General features: G+C 56.0%; 1 protein-coding gene across 2 annotated transcripts; it reads left to right on the plus strand.

Moving 5' to 3' along the window:
* Positions 1-2,443: 2,443 nt before the first annotated feature.
* Positions 2,444-11,392, plus strand: MS4A15 (membrane spanning 4-domains A15). 2 transcript variants are annotated; one of them, XM_044261158.1, is made up of 6 exons: positions 2,444-2,668; positions 5,806-5,928; positions 6,895-6,951; positions 8,907-8,999; positions 9,365-9,478; positions 10,354-11,392. In XM_044261158.1, the coding sequence occupies exons 1-6, from the start codon at positions 2,444-2,446 to the stop codon at positions 10,468-10,470; spliced, it is 729 nt and encodes a 242-aa protein (XP_044117093.1). In that variant the 3' UTR covers positions 10,471-11,392. The 2 variants fall into 2 exon arrangements, with proteins under 2 accessions (XP_044117093.1, XP_044117094.1); XM_044261159.1 differs by lacking the exon at positions 5,806-5,928.
* Positions 11,393-12,499: the final 1,107 nt, after the last annotated feature.

The raw sequence follows: 12,499 nt of genomic DNA on the forward strand, positions 1-12,499 counted from the left end.
CGTGGCCAACACAAACATTAAGGCACCCAGGGTGGAAGAGCTGGGACCCCTGGGGCGGCAACAGGGACAGGGGAAGGCTTTGGAGACGGGCTAACTTGGACGTGAACCCTGACCCCATCAACCAGCAGCTGGGTCACCCCCAGCAATCCCTCCGCTGCTCAGAGTCTCCCTTGTCTCACCCATAAAATGAACCTTCAGGAATTATCCTTGTGAGGATAAGAAATAACATATTTGAAGTGCCTGGAAAAGAGTAAGTCCTCAAAAAAAAAAGCAAGTCTGTTACAGGCTCTTGTTAACCTGGTGCCTGGCAGCGTGAAGCAGAGTGGGGCTCAGTGACTGCAATTTGGTTTAGAAAGTTCCAGAAAAGTTCCTGTTGAGATAGGATCATGGCAACACTGCTTGGAAACTGGAACCGTAAAGGGACACCCCCAACACACACACACCCAGCACTTGGGGAGCTTTCGAGACTTTCTCACCCATGTTTGTGTTTCAACCTCGCCCTACAACTGAGGCAGGTGCTCAGCCATGACCATCCTCGTTTTTAAGAACGTAAACTGGCTCAGTGCAGTTTCGCATCCCGCCTGAAACCACGGCAAATAATCCATAGAAGCAATATTTGAGGCTGTAGCCAAAATTTACCGAGCGTTTCCTGTGCTGAGCACCCTGCCTGGCAGTGTTCCAAGAACAGGGTCGGCGAACGGCAGCCCACGGATCCGAGGCAGCCCCCCGGTTGTCCCTGTAACTGCAGCCGGACAGCCACGGCTGTACCACCGGGGGTGTTACCTGTGTCTGCTTCCGGCTACTGTCGAAGGCTCGGGGTCCCAACAGAATAGCGCGGTGTCTACCCCCCGACTCTTCACAGAGGCAGTTTGCCAGCCCTGTTCCAAGCAGTATGCATGTCTAGGAATGATCATTTCGGTGTGAGTCCCTAGAAATGAGAGTCCCCGACAGAGTAGGCGTTTTATGGGGAAGTCCCAATATCACCCGTGGGCAGATCCGTCCTCCACACTGCACGCCGTCACCCCTCCCAGGCTGCAGGGGGGCGGGGAGGAACGCCTTCAAAATGACAGCTGCCTTCTGTCACTCCCTAAATGCCAGCCGATTTTTACCCCATGTTCCTGCAGCTGAGTCCTGGGCGATGCCTCCAGTTGTGCAAAACCTGTGGAACGGCCTGTGGGTGGCCTTGGCTCTGTTTCTTTGCAGCAAGTCAACACTCTGTCCACGAATGTAGGTCAGACACAGTACAAATAAGTGGCTCAGGGGCTCCCCAGAAGACATACGTGTTGCGAGCTTCATCCCCCCCCAGAACAGGCAGGCTTGAGCCCTCGTCAGCTGAGAGCCTTTGCAGAGCCACAGAGAATTTGCTGTGCAGTCTGCGAGCTGACTCTCCCTGGAGAAGAGGGTGTGACAGCTGTCAGAACACAGGGGACGTGCACTGTAAAACAGTTAAAAATTGAACCACTCCTCGTGACTGTTCTATACACATTACTTTCAAGAAAACATTTTAGGCAAGTAGCATTACAACAAATCGCACTCAAAGGCTGGCTTTTATCAAGTGTGCATGCATTATTTCGATTTAATTCACGCCAAGCCCTATGGGACTGGTAGCAGTGTCCTTATCCCCACTTCGTAAGTAAGGAAACTGAGGCGAGGAGAGAGGTGGCCATCACAGTAGCAAGAGGGGCCAGGATTCAAATCCTGACGTCCGTCTCCACAGATGGCACTGAACCCATTAATGCCAATGGGAGCACTGACTCTTTCAAGTTCACTGTCTGATCTGGCAAGGTCATTTATCCTTCTTTGGTGTCCTAGTAAGCTCATCTTCTGATAGCTGGGTGCTTTTGCCCGAAGTGTTTGCTGGGGCCAGCCACACACAGTGCTCCCATAATCCATGCATTTCCCAGATACATTAATAGCAACTGTTTGGGTGGCCAAAGAGAAAGCCTCCAGAGCCGGAAATGACCCACGGGCATTACGGACACAAGCTCTCAGCCCGGGCTGAGGGACAGGAAACGTCAGGTGAGTTCCAACCTGTGGGTGAAGAGGGCTGTGCTGCCTCAGCTCTGCCTCACACTGGCTGTGTGTTCTTGGGCAAGTCACTTGCCCTCTCTGGAGAAAGGGGGCAAGTCACTTGCCCTCTCTGGAGAAAGGAGGTAGCTTAAGTATGTGCTCCCCGTGAAGGTCCACGTAATAAAGCCCAGAAATTAAGATCAGGGCTTCTGGGGCCTTGGCCTTGCCTCACCTGGAGGCCCATGATCTAGGACGTCCTTCACTTCTCGGAGTGAAGCTCCGTGAACGACGGTCAGAGATGTGGGTGCCGTCCTCAGGGGCGGCAGTGAGGGGGAATACGCAGGCATGCTGTTTATAAACCAAAAGGCCCCACATTAGTGTGCGAGCAGCAGCAGCATCGTCTGACCTTTGTCTCCCAGGCCCTCCGAGCACCATGTCCGCGGCTCCGGCCAGCAACGGCGTGTTTGTCGCCATCCCGCCCAGCAACGCCAGCGGCCTCCGCCAGCCCCCAGCCATCCTGCCCACCTCCCTGTGCCAGCCCCCCGGGGCCCTGCAGTTCGAGGAGCCGCCGCTGGGGGCGCAGACGCCAAGGGCCACGCAGCCGCCCGACCTGCGGCCCATGGAGACGTTCCTGACCGGAGAGCCCAAAGCTTTAGGGGTGAGAAGAGCCTCCCCAGACCACCTGAGGCATGGGTGTGTGCAGGGGTGCTGGGCGGGGAGGGAGAGCTCCAGCACGGGAACATTCACGTGCACCTTGGAGAGGGGCAGGCGGTCCCTAAATGCTTAGTGAGGGCTTGAGCATTCAGCGGCCTACCAGACCTACAGACCCATTCCCCGTGGGGCTCCCAGAGGGCACTCCAGCAGACGAAGCACTAAGATGACCCCAAAGAGGGTAATGAGGTTGAACATGATGGATGTCGGAAGAGCAACACTAGCAAGGGAGGACTGACAGGTCTCCGTGGGGAGGTGACATTTAGGTTAAAACCTGGATGCTGAAAGCCAAGGATAGATGGGGATGGGGAGGTTCAGCAGGTGGAGGAACACCTAGTGCAAAGGCCCTGAGGTGGGAATGCGTGTGGCTTGTTCAAGGACAAAATGGAAGGTTAACACAGCTGTAATGTAATAAGCAAAGGAAGGAGGGAGGTGAGATGAAGCTGGAGTGGTGGGCAGAGGCCAGCTCCTGCAGGTCCGTGAAAGAGGTCCCAGGAGGTCTTTGCCAACCTCAGATGGCTGCGATATTGGTTTCTGGGCGGGAAGAAAATATCAAATAGACAGGTAGACAGATAGACAAATTCATCCTCATACATACATATATAGTGTCTTCTATTTGTTCCCTGGCCTCAGTTTCTCCAAACGGAAGATGGTGATGATGGTGATGACGGTGGTGGTGATGATGGTGATGATGGTGATGATGGTGGTGATGGTGATGATGGTGGTGATGATGGTGGTGATGATGGTGATGATGGTGGTGATGATGATGGTGGTGATGATGATGGTGATGATGATGATGGTGGTGATGATAATAGTGGTGATGATGGTGATGACGGTGGTGGTGATGATGGTGATGATGATGATGGTGGTGGTGATGATGATGGTGGTGATGATGTGGTGATGATGATGGTGATGATGATGATGGTGATGATGATGATGGTGGTGGTGATGATGATAGTGGTGATGATGGTGATGATGGTGATGACGGTGGTGATGATGGTGGTGTTGATGGTGATGATGGTGGTGATGATGGTGGTGATGATGGTGATGATGGTGGTGATGGTGATGATGGTGGTGATGACGGTGGTGATGATGGTGATGTGATGATGGTGGTGATGATGATGATGATGGTGATGATGATGGTGGTGGTGGTGATGATGATGGTGGTGATGATGTGGTGATGATGTGGTGATGATGATGGTGATGATGATGATGGTGATGATGATGATGGTGGTGGTGATGATGATAGTGGTGATGATGGTGATGATGGTGATGACGGTGGTGATGATGATTATGGTGGTGTTGATGGTGAGATGGTGGTGATGATGGTGATGATGGTGGTGATGATGGTGATGATGGTGGTGATGATGGTGGTGATGATGACGGTGGTGAGCTATCGTCTCTTGGGCATCCCCAAGAGAGGCACCCACAGCACCATGTGCACACACTGGCTGCTTACATCTCATCACCATCTTGTGAGACAGGGACCACCATTCCCACTGGACAGATTAGGAAACAGAGGCTGGTCAAGGCCCAAGGCCACACAGCTGCTAAGCGGCATCCTGTACCTCAGGCTGGCCTGACTGTACAGTTCCACTTTCAGTCCCCCGCTCTGCAGCACTCAGGAGCTCTGGCTTGAACACACTGGAATTCAAGATTCCACACTAAAGGCTACACTGTGTCCACTGGTGCGTGAAGGGACTGGAGACAGTGAACAGAGATGGGGTCATCAGTCACTGGAGTCCTGAGCCTCAGAGCAGTCCGGGGAAGCCATGATTGCCAAAGGGATTTGACAAGACACATAGAAACTGCTGGAAAACACAGAAAGGGAAACTATAAATAGGTGCTTGGGGGAGACACCCAGTAGAGGAACAGCATCTCAAAGTTTGGCTGGCCTGCCACTCCATCGCTGGGACACCACGGGCAAGTTACTGAACATCTCGGGTTCAGTCTTGGTGTCCTCATCTCCAAGTCAGAATAATAATACCTACTTCATCATATTAGGATTAAAGGAGATGCACATTGCTCAGTGTAGACAGGCATATGGATGGAGGCAACAGGTGCTCCGTGAGCAGGGTTCGCAGTGGGGGGCGTGTCCAGAAGCAGGAGGGGAGCGGAGCTGGCCATATAAGCAAGCTGGAAAGAAGGAGGACATGCAGCTCGAAAGAGAATGGGAGAGAAGATGCAAGGTGGCCATGCCCATAAATATCCAATTTGGGGGCACTCATGTTAGAAAGACATGGCTCTTTCCCCAGGACCCCAAGAAAATGATTCCAGCTGTTTACAGTCACAGCTGCCTGGACAGGGACCACCATGGCTTGAGTGGTGGTAAGCAACCCCACTGAGGGGGTTCTGTTCAGAAGTTAGGTGCTGGAAAGTGCTTCTGGGTTAAGCGGAGACTGAATATGGGGGCCTCTGATGTGCCCACCCAGTTCTAGAATTCATTCCTTACCAAAAACGCAAGAAAAAACATAGGGCAGAGCTTATCAGAAGCACACATGCCCCCTTCCTTGGGAAAACCGTTCTACTTACGGGAGTGGATCTGTGGGGTGCTGGCAAACCACCTGGAGAAGAAAATCCCGCCCCGACGTCAGCTTTGGTCCCAGGCAGCTCGGCTCACAGCAGGCTAGCATGGATCAGGGATGATGCCCAACTGAGAGAGCCGCTCAAGGACAGGTTCGCTGCAGGCCGCGGGAGAGGGGGGTTAGGTGGGGGATGGTGAGGACCTTGGCGCAGGGACTGCTGTGCCATTGAAGTGAGAGCTGAGAAAACTCCGTAGCAATACAGAGCGTCCCTGGAATCCACGGTCAGAGCACAAAGCAGGGGCCGACTCAGAGAAACATGGAAATGGGCGGGGGAAGGCGGGAGTGGTCTCGCGGATGTACGAGCTGGCTTTCCCTCTTAAAACAGCCTTTCAGGGTTGCTCTGGGGATGTCTCCTCAAAAGAGCAGAATCAGGGTTTTATTTCCCCGGGGCTGGGAGATCGCGGGGGCGCGCAGGGCTCTGCACGCTCTCCCCGCGGCCGGCAGAGGGCGATGTGGAGTCGGCCCGCCAGCCGGGCTGAGCCGCGTCCGGCTTCCGCAGACCGTCCAGATCCTCATCGGCCTCATCCACCTGGGCTTCGGCAGCGTGCTGCTCATGGTCCGCCGCGGCCACGCGGGGATGCTCTTCATCGAAGGAGGCGTCCCCTTCTGGGGAGGAGCCTGCGTGAGTGCCGGGGCCACCTGGGGCCCACCTCTCCCCTCTGCGCCCGCCCGCTTCCATTCTTTTGGACACAGGCCACCCTGGCACAGAGAATGATCCCAAAAAGGGTGGGATGCAGGGGATGAGGGCAGGGATCAAGGATCCTAACCACCTGTATTATCTGGATACTAAACTCACCGCACATCCAAACCCCAGCCTGCAAAAACCAACTTCCTTCGTGGGCCCCAGCCCTCCAAGAGCTCTGACCACTGGGATGTGACCAGCTCTGGAACCCCCCCAGTCCATTCATCTGCCCGTTCCACCGGCCAGCCTGGCCAGCAAACCCCTCCCCGGGCCCCCACCACGTCCCCTGCAGCAGAATCCGGAAGCACATGGTTCTTGGTAAATCTCCAATATCAAGAGAGCACTTCAGTGTTCACACAGCCCCGTCTGCACCTGCGTCACCCACCTGTGTCTCCCAGCTGCCCCGGGAGACCACAGGCTTGGGCGTGAGGCCAGTGGGGTCCAAATCCCAGCTCCACGGCCACTGCATGTCACCATGGAGTCCCTCAGGCAAGTTAGGTAGTCTCCAGCCTCAGTTTCCTCATCTAAAAGGCAAAGTCCTGGCCCCACCTGCCCCAGAGTTTGAGGAAATCAAAGCTAATGCATGTGGGAACTAGTTCCCAAGCCTTGATTCTGCCACAAACGGGGACTCTCATTTTGTAAGAGTTCTGCCTTCAGAGAGAGCCAGATTTGTGTGACCTATGAGGGATGTCACTGAAAACGTGCACCTTGCTGGCTATGGCCCCAGTTCCGTGGACGGGTCCCCCAGCAACCAGGGGACACCCTTACAGAGAGATCCCAGGAGGCAGGGCAGGTGACAGCCAACAGGCTGCTGCCATCTCCCTGGTCTCAACCAAGCCTAGGCATGATGTGGCCTGCCCAGTGTCCTGGCCACAGCCTCACCAGGATCCCCTCTTCCCCACACAGTTTGTCATCTCTGGGTCGCTCTCAGTGGCAGCCGAGAAGAGCCACACCAGCTGCCTGGTAAGCCTGAATGGGGGCCCCGGGGCACCACTGATTCCCCTCTATTCTGCCCCTCCTGGTCATTCACTCATTCAACAAACGTTTCCTGGGGGCCTGCTAAGTGGCAGGAGCAGGAGGACACCCAACACAGGACAGGAGGAACCGAGACACACTTTGCAATGCAGGGCAGAAAGTAAGGGTCCGCAGACGGAGCACTCGTGGTCATTTAGAGAAAAATCCAAAATGTCTCTTGGAAGAGGAGATGGCTAATCTGGGCCTTGGTGGGTAGGGAGGACTTAGAAATAGTGAAGGACAAGCACAAGAAGGCAAGGAGGAGTCATGGGCAGGGTTGCTGAGGAAACCCCGTGGGGCTCCGTGTGAGCAGGGCAGAGGTCTGGAAAGCGAGAAGAGAGATGCACTGGGTCCACATGGTGGAGGCTCGGACCCCTTTGTGGGCAGTGGGAGGCAATGAGGGCTTTGAAGGGGAGCACATCCGGCATGCTCCAGGCTCAGAGAACACAGCAGTGAAGGGCAAGTCCTGCCCTCCTGGACCTTACACTCCAGGGTCTTGTAAGACACCCAAAGCCAAGCAACAATGTAGTTAGGGAGTGTGCAAAGTGCCACAAGGAAAGCACACAGGGTAACGTGACAGTCATTCCACTCCTCAAGGACAGTTTGGGTTCCCAGGACAGGTGCCACCAAGCTCGCTATTCAGAGCAGGACAGTCACACAAGAGCCTGGGAACCAGCATCGCAGGCAAGAAGACAGCATGGGGAGGAGCCCGGGCATGGGGACAAAAGGACCCAGAGCAGATTATAGGGGGTGAAGGCAGCAGAAAGGGAGGACACAGTCAAAAGAGGGAAAGGGAGGGAGAGGAGTCTGGACTTAGAGGATTTGGAATTTTTTAAGGGACACTGTTTAAGGGAGTCCACTGAGAATGGAAGTGGAGATTCCTTGTCCTACTTGCATTCTTGGGAGTTGTCCAGTGCTGGGCACTGAGTGGAGGACAGATCAGACCCGGCAGGACTGGAACTCGGGGACCCTCCCCCAACTGGCTGTGAGGTCCGGGAGTGCAGGGACCTGACTTGTCCTCACGCTCACAGCTCCTGGGACAATGCCTGGCTCCTGCAGGTGCTTCATATTGCTTTGTGGGCTCTGGTCTCCATGACCTCCTTGATGTCACTTAAAAAAAAGAAAAGAAAAGAGAGGAAAGGAGAGAAGAGAAGAGAAAAAGGAAAGAGAAGAAAAAAGGAAAAAGAAAAAGGGGAGTCAGAGATCTTAGAACCTGAGTGGGTCCCACAGTCCCAGCCCTCCCCACCCACAAGTGGTCCCCAAATTAAGGCCAGGGCTGTTTAGCCACAGGTTCCCACTACTGGGTCAAAAGAGCATTGGGTTCTGGCTGCGAAAAGAGGGTGAGCCCTGAGTGGTCGCTCAGACCACCCAGAGAGCCACTTGCCCTGAAGCCCTGTGCCTCCACGTGAGGGTCTGTCCTGCCTTCACTTCAGGGCCCTCCGCACCTACCCTTTGTCTGTCCCCTGCCCAGTGCCCCCCAGGGCCTGCAGCACCTTGCTCTGCCCATCCCCACCCGGTATGTCATGGAAATGACCCCATCACCTCTCCCAACTGGCCCTCAGTGTCCATAGCAGAGAGCCTCCGTGACTTCAGCCCCCGGGGCAGTTGCTCCTGCAGGGTGCTGGGCCCTGGGGGGATAGGCACAGTGAGGATGGGCCAGGAGCCTGCGGCAGATGGCACCCAGAGAGGCCACGGAGGGAATCTGCCCTCTCTGGCAGCTTCCAAGATGACAGAGGTAAGGGAGGCTGCAGGGCTGCCCCCAGAGGCCCCAGGGGAGAAGGGAGCAGGGACAGGGGTCAGGAAGCACACCTCGAACATGGCTGGGTAACCCCTGAGCCCTGGCGCTGGAGGGAGGGCGGCCGCCTCCTTCCTTCCCCCGTTCTCCTCCTGTCTCCCTCCTGCAGGTGAGGAGCAGCCTGGGGACCAACATTCTCAGTGCCATGGCGGCCTTTGCGGGGACGGCCATCCTGCTCATGGACTTTGGCGTCACTAACTGGGTGTGTTGTCAGACGCCCCCAGAAGTGGGAACACTCAGAGCCTGTTAGAGACACATCCAGGAGGTGGGGAAGGCGGAGTGTGCAGCGCAGAGAGCCCCGGGGTCCTGGGCTTGGGCAGGGCTTGTCAGTCCTGATAGATCCCATGTGGATATTGACCCCCTGACCTACCTCAGGAATGGACCCCGCGGGCACGGAGCGGCAGCCCAGTAGAGGGAAGGGGAGGGCATGGGGCAGGCAGCAGGTGTCCTGGCTCCAGCTCTGCCGGCCCTGGCTGTGTGACCTCCAGCGAGTTACTGTCCCTCTGGGGCTCTTTCCTCCTGTGCTCTAGAGCACGGGGCTTGCCTTGACTGTGGGTGTGTCCCCAGGATGTGGGCAGGGGTTATCTGGCCGTGCTTACCATCTTCACCATCCTCGAGTTCTTCATCGCGGTCATTGCCACCCACTTTGGGTGCCAAGCCACCCGCGCTCAAGCCAACACGGTGAGTACATCCCACCGCCTTCCTCCCCCACCCACCTAGCGTCCACCCCTACAGGGACCTCGGAGGAAGGCTGCTGGCTGGGAAGCCTCCTCTTCCAGTCTCTTGCTTATTCCCTAGGTCTAGCAATTACGAGGGACTGAGCTGCAACCCCGCTCCCCACCCTCTTACGTCAGGGACCGCCCCCCCCCCCCGTGAAGTCTTTGAGGAAGCTATTCTCCTCGCGGCCACGGGGGGCGCCGGCACCAAGAAGCCGGAGGCTCTGCGAGGCTGGGGCGCACGGGACCGGGGCAGTGCTGCACACGGAGGGGAGGGAAACTTCCAGGAGTTCACAGGCCTTGAAGCCGACTCCGGGGGAAATTAGCTTAGTTTCCCCAGATCTGGAGGACGGTGAGGACAAAAGGAGGCGGAGGAGGACACTGAGGAGTAAAGGCGGCCTCGGGCGGGAAATGAGGGCCATAGGGCGTGGGTGCTGCTCGGGAGGTGGCTTTTTGCAAACTGGAGGTGAGGCCACCGCAAGACTTTGTGCGGAGGAGTGCGTGTGCACAGGGAGCGAAACCAGTCCCGCGGGTTCGCCTTGAACCTTGAACCCCCAGGAAGGACCTAGGGCAGGGGAAGCTCAGGGAGAAAGAACGCCAGACCTTTAGGTCCTAGAGAAGTGAGACTTGTATCTGTTTTGTTCACTGCTGTACTTGCAACGCCTGGGCCGTAATTGGCCCCCGTAAATATTTTTGAAATATTAGTCGAACCGGCCAAGTCACTTAAGGAATTCACGACGAGGGCGCTGTTCTCAGGATGCCCACAGGGGGGCACTGTTGTAACACCGCCCGGAGGCGCCGGCGCCCTCCACGACTGTCGGGGTTCTCTTTTCCTTGCAGCCTGTGATTTTCCTGCCCAGCGCCTTCAGCACCGACTTCAACATCCCCAGCCCCGCAGCCTCTCCGCCCCCCGCCTATGACAATGTGGCCTATATGCCCAAGGAGTCATCCGAGTAGAGGTCCCTCCGCGGGTTGGAAGCCAGCCATTCCCCTGTGGGCCCAGCCTCCCCAGCCCCCACCGCGTTAATCTGGGGGCACCCCAACCCCCCACCCCATTCCTCACATTGTGGCACCCAAGTGAAACATTCCCCGGGGACGTCTGTCCCAGACATCTCCCTCAGTGACTTCTTTCCTAAAAGAACTAGTTGATGTCAAGGGTGTGTGTCCCTCAGCTCCCTGGGTCCTGCTGCCCTTCTGGAAATGTCCCCCACCTGCTGCTCTGTTTTCCTCTCTGCTCATTGGGAGGCAGCTCTGGCCCCATTGGCAGACAGGTTCAATGGCTGCCTCGGGCCTTGGGAAGATCATTAAGCTCAGGAGCTCAGAATCCTCCAGGAAAGAGGACTGAGTCCAGGTGCGGAGGCCACACAGCTGGCCGTCGCCTGACCTCTGGTGTCCAGGCCCCAAGACCAGCTCTGTGCTTTGTCATCTGTCACTGTGCCATGGGCCTCAGTTTTCCTGAGAACTCAAGCATTAACTAGATGGCATTTAAGGCCCTTCCAGCTCCCCAGGGCTCCCCCAAAGTCCTATTCTAAGTCAGGCAGTATCTCTCCCCCCACCACGCCCCCGCCCTGTGCCCCTGGACAAGCTCGTTTTCCATATCTATAAAATGGAGTTGGTATTGTCTTCAGCCCTGCCCACCTCCCAAGGTTGGGGAGGTTTTGAGGGACAGCTGAAGCCAGCCCTGGAGCACCCCAGTCAGCATCTGCAGGTGCACAGCCACAGCAACCCCCCTCCCCCTGGCCTGGGGGGCAGAGCTGCCCCTGCACGTTACCATCAGCTGGGCTGGGTCTGAGGCAAAGGAGCCACCTCTGCCCCTCTACCCGATGTCAGAGGTGCTGGTGGATGGTCGTCTCCTCCACACCACAGAGGGAAATAAACAATGTGGCCTACAGTTTGAGTTGGTCTCATGGCGATGACTTTCCTTTTAATCTCAGGGGTTTTGAAGGCTTGTCCCATATTTATCAGAAGACGTGGGTCCCATTGTCACAGAATGGAGGCATCCCTGGGAGCAGAGGTCTATGAGGTGTAATCCTGGCACTTGGTCTGTTCCCCCTCGAGCCCAAACAAGCAGGCATCCATAACCCCATTCTACAGCCAAGGACACGGGAGCTTGAGGAAGTCAAATCAGGTGCCCAAAGCCACTGAGTTCATAAGAGGCATTGCTGGGATTTGAACTCAGTTCCAGCCAACATCAAAGTCCATGTCTCACCACATGGCTCCCCAGGTCCAAACCGAAGTGCTTTCCACCAACCCCTTCTCCTCCTTCCTCCTGCTTCCTCATCTCAAAGACTGGGATGGGGCTGCGTTTCTCAACAGCCCACGTCTTCATCTAACAAACTCCTGCTCCTCCTTCAAAACCCTATTTTAATGTTGCCCCTTGTGTGAGGTCTTCCCAAAGGCAGGTGGTTGGCTAGAGCCATTCAGCCATCTGCCCACTTGAAGGAAGCTCTGGTCCCCAGGTCGTGTGGGTACAGAGTGACAGTGGGATTCCATACAGCTCTGGCTCTCAGAAGCTGTAGACGAGATTGGAGGACTTGGATCCAAGAGTTTTGCCCAATTAAACTTTGTGAGTGTGAAAATGGAGCATGTTCCACTCCCTCCCTGCTTCAAAGTTCTGTTTTGACCCTGGAAAGCCCTTCCACAAGGGCTTCTTTTTCTCCTGTTGATGGAGTCTGTTCCCTCTCTTTCTGCTCACTCTGCCAAAACCTCTCTCTCCAGGGCTGCTGTCATTGACCTCAATGTCACCAAGATCAATGGGCTTTTAAAAAGCCTTGTATGAACACTAACAGCTCCATCTACCCCTCAAGTTCACCGGCCCTGGACTCCTCGATGCCCTCCACACTCTTCAGCAGGTCCTTATGGAGCGTCCGCTGGGTGTCCGGGCTGTGGGGACGCTGGGCATGAGCCAAAGTCCTTGCTCTCATGGAGCTTCTGTTGGCCATCTGTCACCACTCCAGCAGCTCCCAAATCTGCCTCCCACCCAAAC

This window comes from Neovison vison, chromosome 7 (assembly GCF_020171115.1).
Source record: "Neovison vison isolate M4711 chromosome 7, ASM_NN_V1, whole genome shotgun sequence".
Taxonomy (NCBI): Eukaryota; Metazoa; Chordata; class Mammalia; order Carnivora; family Mustelidae; genus Neogale; species Neogale vison.